The sequence below is a fragment of the Mycteria americana genome, chromosome 2 (genome assembly GCF_035582795.1).
Source record: "Mycteria americana isolate JAX WOST 10 ecotype Jacksonville Zoo and Gardens chromosome 2, USCA_MyAme_1.0, whole genome shotgun sequence".
Taxonomy (NCBI): Eukaryota; Metazoa; Chordata; class Aves; order Ciconiiformes; family Ciconiidae; genus Mycteria; species Mycteria americana.
This window is the reverse complement of record NC_134366.1, coordinates 127,903,302-127,926,828: the sequence shown is the minus strand read 5'-3', so window position 1 is coordinate 127,926,828 and position 23,527 is coordinate 127,903,302. Positions and strand designations below refer to the sequence as shown.

Below are 23,527 nucleotides of genomic sequence, written 5' to 3'. Positions count from 1 at the left end.
ATTGGATCTAAAACTTGGCTGATGTCATCATGTACAAAATTAAAAGGGTCAAAATGCTGAGCCTATATATAACTAAATCTATAGATCCCTCTGTTAGAAAAAAAAAAAAGCTTTCAACTGGAATTTACTTTCTTACATAGCAGAATGATACACATAAAAGTGTTTGCTTAGTTGGTGTATCTTTTTTACCTTTTGCTTTGCCATTAACAAAGATATCTATACATATACCAGTTAGACACTTCCCCGTGATAGCCAGGTCTCTGTTTCCAATTAATTCTACAGGGAAATCTTATACTTCAGCCCACCACAAGCCCTGGGCTTGCAAAGGGATTCTGACTCTAGGTTCTCTTGCTGGATTAAGGCACTGGTTGTTTTTCTTAGTATTGGTTATGGTAACATTTATTACTCATGCTTGCTGGAGAAGTCATTTGCAGGAGAACAAGCGGATAATACAGTTGGGCAATTAGAAAAACAAGTAGCACTGTGTAAATGATGGGGAAGCTCTTGAATTAGATTAAGCCATAGATCCTGGAAAACTTTCCCTCACACAAAAGCAATTTTGTAGCAAAGACTCTGACTGAACAACTATAGGTATATTTATATCAGAAGTAATTTGGCATGGTAGGAATGTAATAGTAAAGCAAAAGCACCAGTAGTAACACCCCTCACACCCCCACAAAAAATAGACCGTGCACTGTGTCTACATGAAGTCAGTAGGAGGGAGATGATAAACCTTTAGTTTCCAAGTCAGCCTGTTTATTCATTACTTTACCTTAAGGGGTGGAACTCGGGGTTCTTCTCTGGGTGGCTGATCTTTATCAGATGGACTCATTGATGAAGCACTACGGCTAGGCTGATCATCATCTATTCTAGCTCTCTTCTCTTTGCAGATTCCAAAACTGTGCTGTTCCGCTGTTTTCCTCTTTGGGATCTCTGGGTCTCTACTTTCATTCCTCACTTCAGGTGATTTTGTGGGTTCTAATGACTTGGAAGAATGTGAACTCTCTAGACGGCTTTGGGTGCTGCCTGTTAGCTTGTGAGATTTACTTCTGCACACTTCAGAGAATGTAGCTTTCTCTAGAGATGAGGTATATAGTTTATCATGTGGCTTTGATGGAAGCAATTCGATATTTTTGCCCACTGATCCTTCTGATAAGACAGCTACCTCTGATGGCAGGAGTGTACCTTTCTTGTCACCTCTTTGCTGAACACTGTGATTTTTAATTTTGATCACCTCTGGAGGAGAGTGTTCTGGGATGGATGCAATGTAGGATTTCTCAATTTCAGAATGTGACTTACATGGCTGATGACTGAGGTTTTTGGTTTGGGGCTCTTCCAATACTGAAGTATCAGGTATAATTGTTAGTGGACCAACTTTCATATTTTCAGGGGCAGTCTGAAGTTGCTTTGGCTGAACAACAAGATTCTCTTCTTGAACCGCCTTAGGAATGGCAGAGCTTTCTTCTTTCAGAGTGGAAAGGGAGTCTTCCAACAAACAAGGTGATTTCCTTTGTTGCAGAATAAGTCTTTCATTGCTTGGGGAATTAGAAACTGGAGATGTCTCTGATGGAAGAGGCAAACTATTTGCCACGGATGTTTCAGAAGTTAGAAGAACAGAAGATACTGAAGATGTTTCTGATGTTAAAGGCAAATCAGACATTGGAGATGTTTCTGATGTTAAAGGTAAATTAGAAGCTGGTGATGCCTCTGATGTTAAAGGTAAATTTGACATCAGAGATGCTTCTGAGGTTACAGGTGAGGTGGACATTGGAGAGATTTCTGACATTAAAGGTGTGTGCAAGTTTTCATCACTGGCCTTTTGCTGAATATCACCTTCAATGTTTTCAGTACTGGACACTTCAGATGAGCAAGCTGTTTCAAGAGATGCTGGAGTACAGGGTTCCTCTGAAGTCGACTGAGTGTCTCCTCCAGGAGAGGCAATACAAACACACGGTCCTTCTGGACTTCCAGAGGAAAAGGAAGTTTCAGAAATACAAGCATTCTCAGACAACTGTTCCTCAGGGTCACTTTGAAGCTCCATATCCACCGCAATGCCTCCACCAGTGAACAAGGAGCCTTCCAGAGCAGCATTTTGCATTTCTGGTGCAATTAGCTCTTTTGCAGACTCAGAATCCTTCTCTGCTGTATCACTGACAGAGTTTCTGGATGAAGCTGATTGTGCTGGTGATACGCAATCCTCCAGCTGATCTATCACAACTGACATCTCCTCCTGAGGGCATTCTGACTTCAACTCCACTTTAATTTCAATGTGAGATACAGTATCAGTTACATCATTCATCATGACACAGGACTCAGTGCTGTCTGCAAGCTGTACTGCCTCTGTTTCTTCATTTGTGCCAGCTGGACTTACTGACTCCTCAGAAAACTCATGTTCTGTTTTATGGTTCTCCTCTTGGCATTCACAAATACTTGTCTCAACCTCTTCAGCAATCTCCTCCTGAATGATTGATTCTTCAGGTATCAGTATATCCTCTGAGTCTGCCGTTAGATCCTTGACAGGAACCTGTTCCATACTACAAAGAGATGGGCAATAATCTCTCTCTGGTAAAGGTGGAATTTTAGCGCCCTTCTCCTCTTGGTTCTCAAAGGTTCCTTGCTTAGAAGGACCAGGTGTGCCAGAAGATCCACACAAAGAATTGCTTTCATCTTCATGATTGTTCTGCACTGCAGTGAGTTTCATTGATTCTCCTCTTGACATTCCCAATCTAAATAAAAACACACAAATGAAAAAGGTCTTTTAATCACAGACATGATAAAGGAATAGAATCATCTTTCTCGCCCACATCTTTTATTTACAAAAAAAAAAAGATATATTTTCCAGTTTAAAACAGTTGTTTCGTTAAGTGTTGGCTGACTAATTTATATATGGTTTTATATATTTTGGAAACCTAACTACCCAGATTTTCTTACCAGTGTTAAAAAACTTAAATATTTTTAAAATAAGGAATCTATTATTCATTATTTAACTATTTGGCACTTCAATGAAACAAAAAGCAAGCTACACAGATTCACCACTACTCATACTCTGTTTAAATTTCTGTGTTTTGTTTTGTTTTTTTTTTAAATACCAGCACAACACTGCAATACTAATACAGCATGCATTGCAGAGGAAATGCACAACTGTATCTTCTTCCATCAGTAACTGTTCTAAAGGAAATCCCTTTTTTCCTCCTACACTTGCATTTAGGGTCAACACAGCCAGCAATATGGCTTAAATTCTGCACTTTAAAGGAAAAGCTGCACCTAAAACTAATAAGGCAAAGCATGCGTTTCAGTTTTGTAATTTGACAGTAATTTCAAATTTATGATGAAAATCAAAATAACTCCACTTCAGCCTCATTTTGCAACTCAAGAGTCAATTACAAAGATCTCGGTTGACAGCTTGTGGGTTCTTGCTCCATTCTTTCAGCAAACTAAATACTTCATTTAAGATAAAAACTATTTCTAAATAAACAGATTATGTATATATTATTCATTTGATTTCACTCTAATTAAAAAGAAGTTTAACATTCTTAAGGAGTTAAGAAGACACATATTTATAATCTATGCATTCATTCTCAGGGATGAAGTGCAAAGGAACCATTCCTACATATTCTTCTCTTCTGAAGATTTTCTTACCTTTGGTCCTGAAAACATTAGTTTAAAAAAAGTTTTATTACTTCAACAGAATTTAAAAAACCCACAACAAACCAAAACAAAACAAAAGCCAAGGGCTGAAAAAAATCGTTATTTTAAAAAATGTATGCATTCTGACATCCTCATTTCCTTCTAAGTACAGTGGGAGTACAGGTGTTCAGCATCTTTAGTAAGATTCTCCAAGGAGACTTTGTGCCTCAACAATTCCATAATAGTAGAAAATACACAAAAGCTTGGCTGGAGGCCTTAAAAGAAATTTCATGGTCTTAAGGGTCTTCTAATCTAATTAATAGAAGTTTGATCCCTGTTCTCATTTTAATCAGAAAACAAAGAATAATATGGCAATAAGCAAGCATAAAAGATATTCAGAAATTATGGAAGCAAGATAACTTGTCAATGTGTAGCCAGAGGATACAGAGATCACAAAGGCCCACGTATATGGAATTACAGAATAAGCATGTAAAAACCCAAAATCTGTGGTTGCACATTTTAAAAATACTGAACAGATGCATTACAGTGATAGCTGTAAATGCAAAAAAAAACCAAACAAAAACCAGCCTGGAACTGGTACCCAAAAAAGCACTCTCAGGGTAACCATTACTATTGCCTACTACTAGTCACTTAATATGCACAAAGTCTCCCTATGCCATCAATATGCTGAGGAAGGATCCTCTAGACAGCAATTCAGAACAGCAAATTTACATCTTCCACATTGAATGCATTTCAGATGTGTCGTTCTTCTATATAGACTATAGGTTCCCTATATAGTCTAAGTTTAGGTTATAAGTTTAGGTGAGTAACTTCCTTCCTCGAAAATTCCTTGTGTAAACGAGCAAAAGTTATCTCAGGAAAATGAGGAGGGGAAAGAAATCCACTGCATTACTGAAAACTGAATCAGTGGTCTATTTTCTCTAGCCAGCTTACACCAAGAAAAGATATTGCCTGATAGTTACCTCTATGGAATGAAAATCAGCAAAGGAATGAAGGACAGGATAAAGGTAAATGCAACTGTCACATGGACGCTACACAAATACACACATTCTAGTAACATGTTGAAGAGGAAGAAGTGTAAGAAAAATAAGATAATGCAGGATTAAGGCCAGCAGAACACGTCCTGAATCTTAATCAGTTTTTTTACAGTATTGGAAATACTACTATCTTGAAGAAGATATTGCAGTGAAGAAAAAGGCTTTCAAAAGGAGAAGGCTCAAGATCAGCATGTTTAAGGCAATCTCAGATTGCAAGATAAACAGCTGATCTGTCTTCTTTCTTAAAGAAAAAGACACCCAAAGTTTGCAAAACAGCACAAAAATATGAGGACAGCAGTAAACAGCCATTGGTGAAAGTGCTAAGGACAGGATTCAACTGATGAAGTAAGGGTAGTCAGTCATCAAATAAAAAAAAACCAAACAGCTACTCAAGGATATATGGATGCTGATATTCTAGTGCTGTGATAAGTAGTACCAGGAAAAATAAATTTTAAAAAAATTAATGAAGGATTAAATCAGCAATAAAATTTAGAGGAGGTCTACCCAAAATTAAAGCTTTGATTTAGTGAGCCAGCAGTACTACCCTGACATGTAACTCTCTCAAGAGTGGGAAAAGAAATAATATATTGAGACAACAGAGTATAACCCTTGCAATCCTGGGGCAACAAGCCAGAAGAATGTGGATTTCTGGCAACATGCATCAGCTGATCCTAGATAAATGACTGCAGAATGAAGTTTTTGTTTTTTAAAGAAAGTCAGAGAGAGGAAAAATGAACAACCATGAGGAAGCGGAAAGAGAACATAAATGGATGGAAGTAAACTACAACTGACAGTCCCATGATAAACAGCCTGGGTATAGATAAGAGCAAATACAAGAAATATAATGTGTAGAGCCAACATGGAAGAAGCACTCTAAAGCCTTTGAATGCCATGAACTGGAGAGTGTCTAAAAATGTTTACAAAGATTTTGAATCTATTAATGGTCCTTCTCTAAGTATAAGGTGAAATTTGAATTTACTTATGGAATATGAAAAGATAAAATTAGCTGAAGTCACAGCATTTACATTGACTGTAAAGTAAGCAAGTTAGACTGCAAGAGAGATCCATTTTGCAGACAGTGCATGTGAGAAATAGCTCAGGAAGCTTTCAAAATCTGCTACTTGAGCTGAATCAACATAGCTGAAAAGAGAGAAAGCCCAATCATACTCAAAGCAAGTTTAAAAACCAAAGTGAAAAAAGGTGAGAGAACTTACACAAGGTGGAAACTATAGCAAAAGCTACCATTCAGTCAGTAAATAATGAGAAAAAGTACTTAAATCTGGCCAAGCAGCAAAGAAGTAGAATCTGCCTACATAACAGCCATTAAGAAGAATGCAAGTGAAACAACACAAGCTGGGGAAAGGGCAGGGGGGACCAGATTCAATACTGTAGTCAAAATGGAAATTATGTGCAATATGACATTTTGCATAACAATGTTGATGTCAGGAACCTATCAACCCAAATGACATGTATCACTGCAGACTGAGTAATCATCTGCCAACCATTATAGCGTCCAGCATTCAGCTAGCACGGCACGACTGCTGGCTCTGTAAAATTATGAGTATCATTCTCTGTGCATGTGACAGTCATTTGCGACTGAGGAACAGGCTTCAGCTAGAGTGAGGTGCTCATGCTTTGCTGTTCCTAAATGTCTACTTTTTGTGGAAGGCCCCATGCCAATACCTTACATAGCCCTTTCCTTCATGAAAGGTTGGTAACAGACTCTTCTCTTGACATGCATAATGAAAAGCCATTATGTTCCCTATCTAAAAACCTAATTAATATTTTTTGATACTAAAGGGATCAACACCTGGACTACATTGAGGTCTCAAAGCTGTTAAGCAGGAAGTTAAGCACTTGACAATTAGAAAGTCTGCCATATTATGACCCTAGAATTTCCCTTATATGTAAAGATAAAGTGGTGTAGAAATAGTATTCACACTGGGAGAAAGCACCTAGCAAGGATGTGCAAAATAAAATATTACAATGGATCTGTCTGTTTGCTGCCTTGTTTTCACTACATTTCCCAGTGGTCCAAGGCGGTGGATTGTAAGAAATAGCATTGTTACTGCAGAAACACTTTAGTTAATGCCTTAATCTTTAAGTTAATCACTTATATGAAGGGTTCCCTGTGCCCTGGATTTCCTAAGTAAAAAACATCTAACAACAAAACTAAGACATCTCATGTGATGATGTTTCCCATGGCACATTTTTGTCTGCTAAGTATTATGCATAAATTCCATTAAAACATACCTGAAAATAATAATTTAAAAATCAGTAACTTAAAAAAATAGTTTATACTTTATAATAATTAATAATTTTTAATACTTAATATTTTTAAAAAGAGAGATGTAATTCTAAGTATTGATGGATTAACTTTTTAAAGCAATTTTTAGAAGTAAGATTCTTGAAATTTGAAAATATGTGAATCTCTTTAAATTGTGATTTAAAAAAACCCCTGAATATAAGAACTGAATCTTCAGCTGCTGCAGAATACCATCTCTGTATCATCATCAATGAAATGGTGCTGACTCACGCCGATAGTATCACCTGGAGTGATACTATCTAATTAATTTTAGTCAGTTAAGAGTATTTATTTATTCTTTGCATCTCACTTCTAAAATTAGACTAGTCATTGTCACTTTCATTTGCCTCTAGCCAATATTTATTCTACATTGTATATTCTACTCCAGCAAAGGGCCATCTCAGTCAAACAATAAAAAACACTATTTGATTTTAGAAACTTTGCAACTAGCTTAGAAAAAATGAAATAAATAAAATCATACTACAGAAATATCTCTACTGGCCTTCTAGTCTGTAGAAGCTGTATTTATATTTTGCAGGAGGGGAGAATTGCCCTAATGCTATCTTTTAAAAGATAATTAGAAAACACTCACATGCTTGGGCCTTATGTCTTAAGCTCTCCTTGGAATGAATTTTATGGATGAGTTATGAACCTTTAAAAATGCAATTGTAATGCAAGTGCAGACACACCACTACAATTCTACCCACAACTTCTTATACTGGGGAATGACTGCCTTTGATAACTGCTTTATTAAGTTTTACAGCATATGACCATGCGATGTGAAGCAGAGAATTATATTTTCATTTCCTCCCAAAAGAAAATTTAAAAATGCTTTTATTTGCTTCAATACTTACTTTTCACCATAAAACCTTTCAAAGAATTTTTCTTTCCAAGGTTCTGTTTTCTTTTCCTTTTCAATCTCTTGTCTGATGCGCAACTGCATTTCTGGTGTAAATTCTCCTAAAAAACAAATACTAACATATTGAATAAAAGTTGTCAAGGATTAGCTTAATATGGGTAATTATAAATTACAGATACAAAGATGACATACAGTGATTTCTGTCACAGGCATCCAACAATTCCAAATGAAAATAATGAAAAACAAAAGTGAGTGTGACATAGAAAGATTTAATTTACTGTATAACATCGGTATTTCAGCAGTATATTGGTGGGATTTCATTGCATGCATTTATATTTCCAAGGCTGGCAGTGATGAAAATGCTTGGGTTTTTTTTAACCTGTCAAAATAAGCTGCCACAGCAAGCTGTAAAAATGTACACTAAATTCAAAATGGAATCAGCAATTTTTCTTTTGCTGAATTACTGGTGTATTACACTTTCTATTCTAAAAGTATTTCTCAAATGTAGAAACAGAGACATTCTTCATAAAAACAGTTAACCTTTGGTAAATCTGAGAGTTACCTTCTGCCAATCGCTGTTTCCACCCTTGTGCTGCATATGCGAAGAATTCATTATTTAGAGCAGAACTACTGAGGCGCAAAACTCCATCACTTCCCATCTAGAAAATAAGCCGATGGTAGCAGAAGACAGTGTCAGAAATAGCATCAGCTAAGATTACATAAAAACAGAGTTCCAATTAAGGGAAATGGGGAGGGATAGAGAGTGGGAATAACAAAGAAAATTACCTACTACTACTAAAACAGCATTTTCATTATAGTTGTTACTGTAAATGCAAGTGGGCTAATCCAGCATCAGTGTGCTCTCTTCAGTCATCAGTATTACTGATGAGAACTCAGTTTACAACTGATTGATGTGTTTTAATCACAGCTCTCTATCTTGAGCCTATGTCTAGAGCTATTGTGCACAATCAAAAATCAAGATCATTATTGTACTTGTGCATCTGCCTGGAATACTGTGCAAAACAAATTAATTAAATGTAATGAAGACAGTAACTTTGCTGTTTCTAAATAAACCTAACACTCATGTTAGCTAATATGCTGTACTGGCAGAAGAGTGGATGACAGGTAACCTTAACAAAATAACTGGTGTAAACTCAGCACTAAAACTAACAACAGCTATACACATAATTTTATAGGCATCAACAGTAAAAACTGTGGAAGAACATTATAATTATTTTTACTTTCTACATCTGTCGAATATTCAATGATAAAACACCATTAAAAGTCTCAACTGCAATATTTTCTATAACAACATTTAAAAGCAATCCAACTATTGAGCTTTCTTTTACCATAAAACTTAATGCTTATTTTCAGGTTGTGAGGACATCTCTGACTATGGAAGGAATTCTAATAACTGAAAAAAGTAATTATATAAATCAAATTTCCAGTGGGTATCACCTTTAGCATAATAAACAGACAATAAAAACAAACTCGTAAATAAAAGCAAGAAGGAGAGGAAACAGCAGAAGAGGTAATGCTGCTAGAACAAACATTCTCACTATTTTACATCCTTTAAGGTAACTAAGAGATAAATGTTTGACAACACCATTTGTGCTCTAGCAGTAAAAACCAGCACGTTTTTCAGCATATTAACACGTTTTAGCTATGTAATATCCTCTAATTCTCAGTGCTTGTTTCAAACTGATGCCAAAAAGAAGCAGAAGTCTCTGAAACACTAAACAATATTTAGCTGTATCTCCCTCGCTGAGCTCTATATTCCACTGATAATACTGGCCCTACTCTCAGAACAGTCTTTGCTCATTTACTCATTGACTAGCTGATATCCTGTCCCACAATAATCTCGTAGGAGTAAACCAGAAAGATGTGAAGTAGTAAAAAGAGAAACAGAGTGATAAGCATGGACTCTGAAAAACAGGCAATGCTAAAGGCACGTGATTACAGCAAGAAAATGGTATGTGCATGGTACCAGGGGCCCTCAGCAGGATATGAACCTACACTACTGCTGCCTGTGATTTCCTGCTATACAGTATTGTTTTGCCAACAAGTCATAGGATGTGCATTCAAGTAAGGTGGATATATAATGCTTCTACGCTTCTCATGATGTGGGTTGTGGAACACATGCATATTAATTACAGATAGGCTATGACTAATGCTGAAACTGGAGAAAAACTGTAAAGAAACAGAGAAACATGCAGCCCAAGCAGCAAGAAAATAAAATCAGTGAGGCAAGAGAAAGGCCATAAAGAACATGTACTTATTGTATAAATCAAACTGGTATGACACATTATCTTCTTTCTGCACAAATGAACTTCTCCTGAAATATTTAAATTCCAGAATATATTAGAGTGAGATTTTTAGATACCAGTGCCTCTTGCACCTGAACAAACAAACCAGTATATGGTCCAAAACAGCACTTACACAATTCCCTAAAAAGGTAAGATGAGAAGTTACAAAGAAAAGAATCACAAGTTACTAAATAAACAATTCTTTGTTCCTCAAAGAAAGGTGCTGAAGCTACCTTCAGTTTCAACATAAAAGGAGATGAAATAGTAACATGCACTCGTGTCAACATAGGTTTTACTCCAAACTTCAGTCAATTCAAGACTTTATCCCTAAGCCTGATGGAAAGAGTAATACAGACGTGAAATTGTTATCATCATATATAATCTCATTTAACTGCAGGCTGCCTCTTAAAGGCATGGTCCTCCTGAAACTCCATTGCTCAGCTGATGGCAAACAGTGTAGCCATATCACTAGCCAGATCAACAAATCTCATAGGAAGGTAATCATTTGCGGACAATAATTTTCTGTTAAACCAGCAGGATGATCCAACTTATCCTAAGGTCCTTAGGATCATTAGATCTCATGCAAAGTTGGAATGTACCACAAGAGGTGGAAAGAGAATGCCACTTCTCAGTAGCAATCCACTTTCAGATTGCATTAAACATAATATGAAACTGTAGCCAAGTGTGATTGAGCTATTTCACTAGGTTGCATAAATCAAGAGCATTATGAAGACTGCCAAGTTATATTACCATGTGAATACAAGAAAAACAGTTTAGCTTCATTGTAACCCTGGTGTTGTAAGGACATGAGAAAAGCAAGCTTTGTAGGAAGAGTTACTGCATCTTTTATTTTATTGGCTAACACACTTGGGAAAAAAGTGCCAAGTTTTTGGGTGCACAATTTCTTATAAGGTGTGAAAAAGAAACTGCAAACCCCAAACTAAATGCTAGAAAGAGGTTCAACCAAATTCAGATGTGAACTAGTCCACCTGAGAGAAAAGCACAGGCTAGAATTTCAGAACAGAAAGCAAATGTTAGCAAGGTCATAGGTAAGCTTCATTAGTTCTTGTTAGCAAGGTCATAGGTAAGCTTCATTAGTTCTTGTGGAGCAGAAAAAATGCCAAGTAGTAAGTACCTGTGGAAGAAAAAAGGAGGTGGGGAAAAAAAAACCAGAAGCAGAATAGCAGAAAGGGAGAATGAGAAGATTGCAGTGGGTTACCTAAGAAGAAAAATTAGTATAGGTCAACTAGCAATGGAACAACAGATCATTTGTGGACTGCATTGGAAAACAGATGCATGCTGCACTTACCACTTTAGATATTAACTGTAACAGCTTACAAGTATTAGGGAACTACGTTCACGAGATCGAAAATATGATGTTAAAGATGCTTAGGTTAAGAAAAGTAAGAAGAACAAACTCAAGAAGTCACTGCTGACTTCATGATAGTCATTGCCTTTGATGAACTGGCAGAGGACGGCCTTTCCTGAGACCTGTGTTCATGGGACCACACAACTCATGGAAGATTTAAGTAGCTGCAACAGCTGAAATCTAGACAGAAGAGCATATAATAATACAAAAGGTGGAAACACACTAATTAATTAGCGGGGAAGCTTCCAGTGATCTATTTTAACGTAAGATGAAAGAATAATTTCAGGCTAAAATACTGTGGAGAGATGCATGAAAGTAGTCATCATTATCTAGGCTTGGTACACATAATTTAGAGTAACAGATAGCAATGGAAAAAATGCAGGAAATAAAGAGTTGGCCAGCCCCAGTGACTTCACCAAACTTGCTCAGAAATTTGAGATCAAAGAAAACCTGTGCTGGGAATGGAATAGGAAGAATTTATTCAGTCCGTTAAAGTTCAAAGAGAAAAGGATGAGGACAAAAAAACTAAAGGAACTCATAGTGGCCAAAGACCTAAAGTGAATGAGACAGAAATTTTCAAAATGTTATGTTCAAGAAGAAAAAGTACTAAGTAGAAAGCAGATCCACTACCAAATGAGGAAAACAACCCAAACTAAACTAACAAGAAGTTCAATCATTTAGCTATTTTGATTCATTTAAAGATTTCTACACAGGGAAAAAAAGCTTGAACAAGTTAGAACAGACACAAAACAAGCAATTTTACATCTAGTTGTTTTGAAAGAGTTTATCAGCAACAACACTAACAAAGATGTTTTAGTCCTTTTCTCAATACCCTAGTCATGTGAAATTAGGCTGACATTTTTTCTGCTCTGTTAAATTTGGAAGGACTAAGAGGTCTTCCTCCTACAATATCAGCTAACAACCTCTACGGAAATCTTCTTTTCTTACCTCACCCAGAGCATGCATTTTCACCTAAGTCAAAAAGTTAAAGTGGAAACTGAAAATTTTGAAGCCAAAGGGTGTATTTACTTCTCTAGGCTCTGATGATAGAGACAGCACAATTAAACACTAGGTCTAAATTAGAATTTGAAGAAACATGCCAATAAAGCAGTTCTTAAATACACTATTAATTTTTATGGTATTTAAAAAACGCTGTCCAACAGCGACAGTGTGTTAATGAGCTGGAACGACAAACATTTCTTGGAAAGTTTATGTTTTATTCTGTTGAGCTTTAAATTTCTGTTTTTCTGATTAAGCACAATGGTAGAATTATGTTTTCTAATTAATACTTCTGTGCAGAATTCACAATGGCTTTTAAAAGTTCCTCTTTTTATTGGAAGCAAACAAAAAAGCACCCAACCCCAAAATGTATCTGCTAAAACCCAACATCTGTTTGCATTACAAAGCAAATGTCAAACACTTATCAAAAGGAACTGAGTAATCTTTCTATGAAGAACTACTTCAATTATTTTCCTCTAAGTTCCACTGAAAATTCTCTTCGGACAATAAGGCAGGGATTATTTTTCTAGCTCAACCTGAAGATGAGCACTGGTGGTTTAGCAGGGATACAGCAAGTACCGCATAGGTGTGTACTGGTAGGTTATCTAATCTTGGCTATAATGTTCGAAGACAAGGAATTAGCAAATCTATTACTTCTGTCTCTCTTTCAAATGATTCAAAATTCTCCTAAGGTATTTATAAAACTACTAATTATCCATTATATATAGTTCCTGTGTAGTATAATGTATTTCTTAAATGAAAGCTTATGTGTGAACATCACGCCATTTGACCATAATACCTCACAATACAAAAACAAACGAAAAATCAGCAAGAGAAGTGAAGATTCATCCAAATTAAGTGTTCAGTACCACTCAAGTAATTATACACTTTCTACAAGCTGCTACTAGCCCTCATCTGTGCTTTTATATTTTATCTTGGGGGAAGAACAGTCCTACAATTCATAGCCTTTCCCAAAGGTATGTGAAGGAATTATGTGCAAAAGATGGAAGGTATGAGAAAACACATTTTGACATGTTTGCATTAAAGCCTCCAAGATATTAAAAATGAAAAATTTAGCAGCATTTATATCACACACAGGAAAAATTACATTTTATTTATATACATGGAGAGACACCACTGCCATTTTGTAACATGGAACAAATGTGATTCTCCAGTATTGGGCACCAGCATCAAACTGACCCATGATGAAAGTACAGTGCAAATGTAGCATCTGAAGATGTGGCAACCTTGGTGACTGACTTTCTGAAGGCAAACACTTTGGAGAGCTGGCTAGACAACATGCTGGGCTTGGCTTATTTTACTCTTGACGATCATAGAGCAAAAGTTCACAGGTGACAGGGAAGACCACTATCTGTCTTTTCCCCCCAAAATCTCTAATACTAAGGGGAACTCTCTCCAAGAAACAGAACTTGAGCCAAGGACGCAGAAATAAACACTTAATTTAGGTACTCTGCATCATCACTCTGGAAGAGCTCCTCTGTTTCCAGTAACAGTAAAGGAAGCATAAAGAAGATCAGACTCCTAATTAGGGCCTCTACATTTGCTACCTAAGCTAGTCAGCATGAAACACCCCCTTGCAACCTAAATCCAAAGAAAACATCATTAGATATGTTTGTAGCGTACCAGATGCTCTCTTGCGCCACAAAATCCCCAAAGGATTAAAAACTGCTATCAAATCTAGTAAAAGGTGATAGTAAACTTTAGAAGAGATTGCCACAACACAATGCATGTCTCCACATGCATGAGCTTCTACCAACTGGACATCCTCTGAATGCAGACTACAGTAAAACTGGGTGAGTACTTTGGTACACACACTTTGGTGACTAATTTTTGTGCTTTTCTTACACATCCATTATATTGGGTAGGCCAACTGTGTCCAAATTCACATTTGATGATCCTATAAATTTCAACCACTTCCTACTGGTGATCATGAAGTCTGATGCATTAATTGTTCCTTCATGCCACAGTGTCTTTGTCAGCAAAAAACAGATCTCACAGTGCTTAACGCCAAGCTTGGTCATTCATGTTGTAACAGGAATGAACTGCCTTCTCTTTTAAAGTCCCTACTTTTTAAAATAGGCTACCTACTTAGATTACTTTAGCCACCCAAATACAGATGCAAGCAATAGCTATTTATAGCTATCAACTATCTTAACAGAAAACACTGACCTTAGGCCTGAGACTTCTTCAAGGCTTGGAAGCAGCATGTGGAATGGAAGATAGAAAGCGCAAAAATAAGTTTGGCCCAATGGTGCTAGTTTTGGCTGGGATACAGTTAATTTTCTCCATAGTAGCTAGTACGGGGCTATGTTTTAGATTTGTGCTGAAAACAGTGTTAATGATAACACAGGGATGTTTTCGTTATTGCTGAGCAGTGCTTACACAGAGTCAAGGCCTTTTCTGCTTCTCACACCACCCCACCAGCGAGTAGGCTTGGGGTGCACAAGAAGTTGAGAGGGGACACAGCTGGGACAGCTGACCCCAACTGACCAAAGGGATATTCCATACCATATGACATCATGCTCAGTATATAAAGCTGGGGGAAGAAGAAGGAAAGGGAGAATGTTTGGAGTGATGGCGTTTGTCTTCCCAAGTCACCGTTACGCATGATGGAGCCCTGCTTTCCTGGAGATGGCTGAACACCTGCCTGCCCATGGGAAGGAGTGAATGAATTCCTTGCTTTGCTTTGCTTGTGTGTGCGGCTTTTACTTTCCCTATTAAACTGTCTTTACCTCAACCCACGAGTCTTCTCACTTTTCCTCTTCCGATTCTCTCCCCCATCCCACCGGGGACGAGTGAGCGAGTGGCTGTGTGGGGCTTAGTTGCTGGCTGGGGATAAACCACACCACCAATTCACAAGCAAGGCCCCAGGTGATCCTATCAAATATCTGTGTACACCACCAAAACTGGACGCTTGCCACCTGTGATCAGTGGCTTCAGGTCACTACCTAAAGTGCTTTTGGCATTCTTTGAGGGGGTGAATAGAAGGGGTGACTGCTAGCAATCATAATGAAAACAATATTCAAACTCATGCTTTACCAACTATCATTTGATGACAAAGATTAATATTTGCTATTAATGATTTCTATAGTGTTAGTGCCAAAGGCATACAAGCCTAGACCCTACAGCTCTATACAAATGTAACTTAAAAAGTAATGGAGGGTGGTAGCATTCCTGGCTGGAATTCAGCTTAAGATTAGAACAACTAATGTAAATGTCTAGATGTGGCCTAGGTTTCCTATTACAGTCAATGGAGGTCTAGCTGATGCAGTCAATGGAGCCTAGAGGACTATTTAGCTGACCAGCAAGTCGGCATCTACTTTACAGTGAGACAAATAGCTCTTCAGGCTCTTTGTTCATGTATTGACTCAATCTGCATCATCTGTAATGGGAGTTTAGACACTTAGCACACTTGCAGACATAAAAATTTAGATGTCTTCGTTTGGAGGTGAGTCCTATCCTCCTCTATATAAAACAGCTCAGAAACTGGATACAGGAAAGCTACAAAGAGGTAACACACCGCAACAGCACAGAAGTATAGCAAGAAAAGCACTGACCAAATTAATTCCTGTTAATGCTTATAAAGCACAACATAAAAGACAAGGCAATGCATTTCTAAAGGCCATCCACCTTGTCATTAACTACTGAAAATGTAAAAAAGACACCCTTTGTCATACAGAGCAGAACTAGATACAAGCTCTGCAGATACATTTGGACAAAATGTTCCAGGTATAAGCACTCACAAACACGCTTCTCAGCACTGACACAACAGACTATAAACCCACATCTGCTGCACTGGACACCAAAGACTACATTCCTATTTCTCTTGAAACTGCATGTTTAAAATGGTCACATGTAAATTTTAAATAGGCTGTCTCAAGCACCAGTAACTAGTTTACATGTGCAACTGTTTGGCAAGTTTGAAATTCAGATATAACAGCACAACACACCCAAGCACACCATCAGAGAATAAAAAGCTCTCTCCATACCTTCATATGATCTTTATATACAGAGACAGGTAATCCCAAAATTAGAACCTGTTCTGGAAAAAGAGAGGAACCAATCCCAAGCATAGATTAAGAAAAGCCAGTGTTCCCAGTGTCCAAGAGATTCACCATCTCCAAAGGGGAGTCCAAGGGGAGAATGAAGGGGAATGAGGACAACAGAGACCATCTGATGAACCTCATGAAGGTCTTGGTAGGTATGATGCCTGCAAAATCTACCCATTTAGCTGGTTATTAAACTTTGATGTCCATCTACGATGTCCACTCTAAGAATACAGCCAGAAATGAGACTGAGTGGATCAGAAGTGACAAGGAGGCTGTAGGACTCATCATGGAACCTAGGGATCTGTTGATGTTTTTATCAGCAGTGACAGACATATACTGGTAATGAAGTCGTGGTTTAATAAGTGCTGCAGGCAGAATGGCTTTGGCATCTTCACCCATGGGGTGATGCCCCAAGAAGGTTTACAGATACGGCAATAGGTAAGCAAAGATGGAAAACAGCCCTCACAGAGGAAAGGAACATGCTATAAGGTCAGACTTGCTAATTTCTCCAAAATTTGAACACTGTATTTATATACATGGCCCAATAGTATGGGCAAATCAAATCAAATCAAATCCTGTTCTGTGGACCACTGCCAAAAGAAGTTTATTTATAAAAGGAGGGGTTAAAGAAGGGGCCAATGTGGTGACAGTGGTACATTTATCTCAGTCTTTGATGGTTGAACACTAATGCAAGAACTACAAATGGTACGTAGGAGGACTTGGAAGATTTAGTTGACAATCAACATTTTGACTTAATTGGCAACATGGAGATCTGATAATTCATATGACTGATAGTAATATAAAAGACTAAAGCTTATTGGGGAAAAAAAGAAAGAAGAAATGACAACAGAATAAAAAAAAAAATGTGTTTCAAGTAGGCACACTTTCATAAATGCAGAACTGGGAGAACCCCCAGGAACATGGTGCTAGTGAAAAAGGAGTTAAAAGAAACCTCACAGTTCTTTAAACAAACAATACTGACCACATGGAATGCAAAGCCTCCTGCAAAGGAATAATGAGGATTGTACAATGAGACCACATTGTCTTAGATAGGACCTCACTGTTGATCTCACAGCATGCAGGGAATGGAAATGAGGTCAACTTACTAAGCAAGAATACCACAGCAGAACATGGTATAATGGGCCAAAATTAGACACACTTGGCAAGGGACACATCAAACTCCAGAAGAAATAATTCCGTAAGTACATTAGGAGCAAGAAGATGATAAAAGAAAAAGTTAGTCTGCTGTGCAACAAAGGGGAAAAAATAGAGGGATATGGAGACAAAGCTAATGTTCATACTGCCTTTTTGCATCCATCTTCACCACAAGTCTGCTGCATCGAGGTGCTTAATACAATTAATACCAGCAACGAAAGGCAAAAGGGTAAGATCTCACCCTTGAACAAGCAAGGAGCTGAATAAATATTATTTAAATGCATTCAAATAATCTGGGGTTGATAGAATAGCCTGTTAAACACCCAGTTATGAATCTATTTCAGAACTGTTAAAAGATGGATTTCAGAGCAGTGAAGACAACAACCGCAAAATAATACGTGCTAGCTGTATGTATACAGCAGATATGTATCACCTGTGCCTAAAGAAGGGGATGCGCACAGCTAAGGACTTACAGACTAAACCAGCTTCAGAAGAACTCTATGGCCTACACACAGACAACCAATTCTTTTTTGAGATGCCCTAGGGTGTCGTAAGATATTCATATGGACACATTCTAGGCAGATACAACCCAGAACCTATAGGGGACCTGTAACCTTTTGAAGAAGAAGCTGGGTACTAGACTACATACCGCAGTGCATCTCAATTGACACAAGAAGCCTATGTTTAAGTATCTTGCTTGCTACCCCTGTCTTCAAGCTCTGAAGAATATGTGCAATGATTAAAGCACAAGATATCACACTATACACAACTGCCTGGAAGTTAACAGGGAGCTGAGCAACAGCCAACATGGATTTGTCAAGAATAGGTCATGTCAAGTCAGTCTGTTTTCCTTCTGACAGCATAACAGGCCTTGTGATAGAAGAGAAACAGCATAAGTTTTATATCTTGATTTTAACAATGCTGTGTCACATGACATTTTCTTAAGCAAAGCTAGGATCTATAAATTGTAATTAGGTGGCTACAGAACTACTCAGAACTCTTAGAGAACTATTGTTTATTTATTATCAACTGGGAGGCTGTATTTCAGGGGCATGATAAAAAAATGGAAGGAATTTGCAAATAACATCGGTCAGAGAGGGACAGAGTACACTGAAATCTACAACTGAAATTCAGAATTCTCTTGATGGATTTGAGAATTACTTTGGAAACAACAGGGATAAGCAGGGCATTGCAATAGTGGCAAATGCAAAGTTTAAGACTCTTGTAGTAACACATAACTAGAGAAATACAAAATGAAGAAACTAAGTGGCTATGCAATGATTCTGTAGAAAAGTATTTGTGGCTTATGAGCACATGGCCTGATCACAAACTGAGTAAGTCAACCTTGCTATAAAATTGCAAAGAAGGTGAGCACAACGCTGGAAATTATAAATGGGAGTACTGTGTAAAAACACAGAAATCAGTTCTGCTCTCCCTGGTGTTACTTATCACTTGAGCTGGAGCAATATGTTCAATTTTGATTGTTGCAACTCAGAACTGGTACAAAGTCCAAAGGAGAGAAATGAGGCTGAGCACAGATTTAAGGTCCTAGATCTACAAAGACTGCATTAATCAGGGCTGCTTCTCAAGAAAAAGAAACAGGAAGATGGGGAATGGGTTAGCACCTTCATGTTGGAAGGCTATTGTGAAATGAACACAGTAATCTCCATGCTCTCTATGTAGATGCTCAACTGAACAAAGAATAATAGTCAGAATTGCAGCAAGACAGATTCAGATTAGACACTGAGGAGAAAACTTTCTAACAGTGAACACAATGAAGCACTAGACTTATTTGGAGAGACTGTGAATTCTCCATCACTGAACAGCCAAAAATCCTTTTAGACAATATCAAGAAAAACAGACATTGTTGATTCTGTCTTAGTGTAGAGGAGACTAGATAAATTGTCCTTTCTTTGCATATTTTCTATGTCAAGATATAAAAGATGCTAAAGAAGTTTAAAAATAAATTAGTAACAGAGTGTTTCACAGTTTACAAAGCCAAAGGATGATATATCAACTTGCCATCTATTACATCATCATTAAAAAGAAAAGTAAAAGCGCTCTTGCATGCATTTCTCTTCTGCCCAGTTGACAAAGGTGCTTAAGTCAGTCCTTGCATTCTGTCTTCAAGGCCTCTAGCCTCTTAATGCCCTTCCAGTGGAGTGACTCTATGCAATCTAGTGTAACTGACCACAGCTCATGATTCATATCTGAAACAACCACTCATTTGGACAGAATGACCTTCAGAAACACTGCAATTTCATAAGATAATGGCTTCACTTTGGCTGCATGTGATTTAAACCTTAGATTGCAATTAGTTCCAAAATATCTTAAATGGATGTCATAGCGTGGAGCATTGCACTGTCTTCTGGCTCTGCTTGTATTGCGGACACACTCTCTCGGTTTCTGGAACCATCTTTCTCAAACAAAAACCCACATATCAGCCACCACAATTATGCTTCATGATGGCTGGAGGAGCCTTACTCACTCATCAACAACTCCTTTGCTGGCAGTTGATAGCTTGAGGCATATTAAAAGCCAAGTTAGATACTTTCTGTTCTTGAGGCTGTGTGTGGCATCCCTGTAGAACAGACTTCTCATTAAGCCCAAGAGCCAGAAATTATCATTGGGAAATACAGAATGGCTGCAGAGAGTAGTATTATAAGGTCATATGCTTTGTCCATACCAATGTTTTCTAGAAAAAAACATTACCATCGCAAAATGGACAAGGCACTAAAAAGGGGAACAGAACTTATTACTCTATGTGCTCTTGTCAGCCTCTGGACTGTTTAATTTCTGACTGACACATTCTTCAGAAACTCTAACAAGATCTGCTTGCACTTATATAAGCCTAAATTCTATATAATAATGCAAAACAATGATTCTCTTGTTCATTACTTTGGCTAATGATCTGGGAACCAATTATGTCAGAGAGTTCTCCACAGCTAGAGCTCTCCCTGTCAAGTAATAGTTGGCAATTATAAAACTTAACTTTTATCCATCTGAAAAATACTTTTAAGTGAACTTGCATGTACTTCTATGAAAATCATTGAGCAAGTTTCTCCATTTCCTATAGAATACTGCTGGCTGTTCAAGTATGCCATTACCTACCTAAAAGTCATTTTTCCACTTATACAACTACCATTCAAAGAGATTGTGATAAATGGGACCAAACTAAAAGGATGCTCTAACAGTTGGCAAGCCTATAATAAAGAATGAGTGTGAATGCACTTGGGTAAGAAAAGGAAAAGCAGCTGTAGTTGTCACAAAAAATCTGTAAGTTCTGTTAAACAATGGCTGCATTTCTGATGATAGTGTTTCTGCTACACAACTCAATGCTAAGCAAAGATACTATATTTTTCAGCAGTCAGTAATATGTGAGTGGTACCATATGGTAACAATATCAGATAAAATCAGAGGTTGAACTAAACCTTGATAATTGCAAGGAACAGATCATGCAGATAAAGCTTGTGAAAAATCACACAATAGCGAATTACCAGGAAAGCTGTCAAATAAAAGATTTCTATTTCTATTTAGCTTAGCTGGCATAAGACTGAAAAAGGGGATTTTTATTTTCCATAAATATTTCAGTCCATTTGATATAACTGTGGCTACTACTCATATATATGCATCCACCATCTTCTATTTATATCAGTTAAACTCTGCCAGCAATCAATGCTAACTCTTAGTATGCAAAAGACTTCCATGGGTTAGTTGCCTATTGTATGAAATACCGCACTTGATTGTTATTAAAGTTGCTGCTCTTCACATTTAATTTGCTTCTGGTAGATTAAAAAGCCCAAATCCAGTAATTTTTCTTTAGAATTTTTTTTTATGGCTCATGTAAATCTTGGCGCCCTTCTCTGGATTCTTTCCACAGCTTCTAAAGTGAACTGGCCATGCTTACTATTCAAGGTGATGTTTTAATACTATTTATTTAATGAAAGGGTATTTTCTTTAGTGCAGCCTCCCTGTTGTTGTTGCTTAAAGGTTGACTGAACAGATGTTTCTGCTGAGCTGTCCATAATTATGACCATATCTTCTTTTCAAATCTGATTTAGAAACTAGCAATGGAATAACTCACATCACTATTTCCAGTGCAAAACGGTGTATGCTTTCCTACACTAAAGCCCCACTGCCACCATTAAGCTTCAATGTCTAGCTTAGACTGCCTTACTATAGAACTCCTCAGTATTGGATTACCTCTGAACTTTTGGGTAAACGTCACATGGTAAGGGAAACGGCCACAAGAAGACAGAGCTCAAGAGTCCACAGGAAGTACCTATAGGTGTGATAGATAATTCGTATTTCCTTCAGAACTGGCAGGGAAGCAGAGTTTGGAGATCCAGAAAAAGGAACTCTATGGGGATAAACCAGTGGCACTACTAGGCCCTGCAAAAAAAAACCTGTGTGAGGGGCCCCAACAGGAAAGTTGAGAACAGCAAAACAAAAACATCTTGAATGCAAGCTGCCACACAGTGAAGAGAAAAATAAAAACACTGGACTTCAGTAGATTATTAGATTAGTAGCTGCTCAAGCTTGATTCAAGAAATTAAGAATTCTGTAAATTCTTTACAGAAACGATGCTAGGGCAAAGTACACCCTTGCAAATTATGTCAGTGTAGGGGGGAAAAAAAAAAAAGACAGGAACCTATCAGCTTAAAGCACAAGCTTTTCATTAATCTCCAAGACCAGAAAGAACCATATTGAAAGTACTAACCTGGCTGTGTTATTAAACTATAATAATACACTTCAGATGGGGAAAAAAATCAGAGGCCAGGCAAAAATGAGATACACTAACAAAGGAAAACAAGATAACTAACAGATCGTCTTCAATCACACTAAAGAGCTAGCCCGCTACTGAACAGCTAACATGCTGTGTTTGTACTTCTCCAGGTTTTCACACATACAGAATGTAGATTTCAATCCTGGGGAAAAAAAGGGAAATAATACAACAAAGAACCCAGAAGATTACAAAGAAATGAGCACCAACCAAGACAGAGCTCTTAGGAAGAAATCATGACATCAATGTAAATGCTTTCTCTGACAGGTCTGAGGAAAAAGCAGTAGATATCACCTACAGAATCATACATAGAATTATGTGGGTTGGGCATGACCTCCAGAGGTCATGAAGTTTTCAAAGCCATTCCACTTGGAGCAGCTTGTTTAGGGCCTTGCCCATTTGAGCTCAGAGTATCTCCAAGAAGAGAGCTTCCACAGCCTCTCTGGACAACCTCTACCAGTGCTTAACCACTCTTGCTGTGAAAATATTTTTCCTGATAATCAAATCAGAATTTCCCAAGTTTCAGCTTGTTTCCATCGCCCCTAATGCTATTACTGTGTGCCTCCAAGAAGAGCTCTGTCTTCTCTACAACCTCCCATTAGCTAGCTGTGAACTGCCATGAGATCCCCTCGCATCCTCCTCTTCCCTGTGTGAACAAATCCAGATCTCCTGTGCTACAGCCCCTTAACCATCTTGGTAGCCCTCCACTGGACTTGCTCCAATATGTCAATGTCTTTCTTGAAAGAAAGGGTATCAATGATCACGTCTCTTGACCTGCTGGTCCTGTTCACCCAGCCCAGGATACTGCCAGCCTTCTTTACTGCCATGGTGCAATTGCTGGCTCTTATTTAACTTGCTGCCTACCAAGACCCCAGGGTTCTTCTGACCTTTTTTGAAGATGGGTGCAACGTTTCCATTCTCCAGTCATTGGAGACCTTCCCTGATCTCCAGGACCTTTCAAAGATGATAGAGAGGCCTTGCAAAGACATTACGCAG

The 23,527-nt window shown here is 37.8% G+C and overlaps 1 protein-coding gene across 6 annotated transcripts in view; it reads right to left on the bottom strand.

Moving 5' to 3' along the window:
* ASXL3 (ASXL transcriptional regulator 3) overlaps nt 1–23,527 on the bottom strand; it is a 131,572-nt gene that overhangs the window by 10,565 nt on the left and 97,480 nt on the right. For 5 of the 6 annotated variants that reach the window (XM_075494572.1, XM_075494567.1, XM_075494568.1 and 2 more), the window contains 3 exons: nt 8,412–8,508; nt 7,845–7,950; nt 773–2,726 (listed from right to left, as the gene is read on the bottom strand). In XM_075494572.1, the coding sequence (XP_075350687.1) occupies nt 773–2,726; nt 7,845–7,950; nt 8,412–8,508 (2,157 nt within the window). Of the gene's footprint in view, nt 1–772; nt 2,727–7,844; nt 7,965–8,411; nt 8,511–23,527 lie in introns of those variants that run through there. The other variant, XM_075494571.1, reaches the window with a different exon arrangement.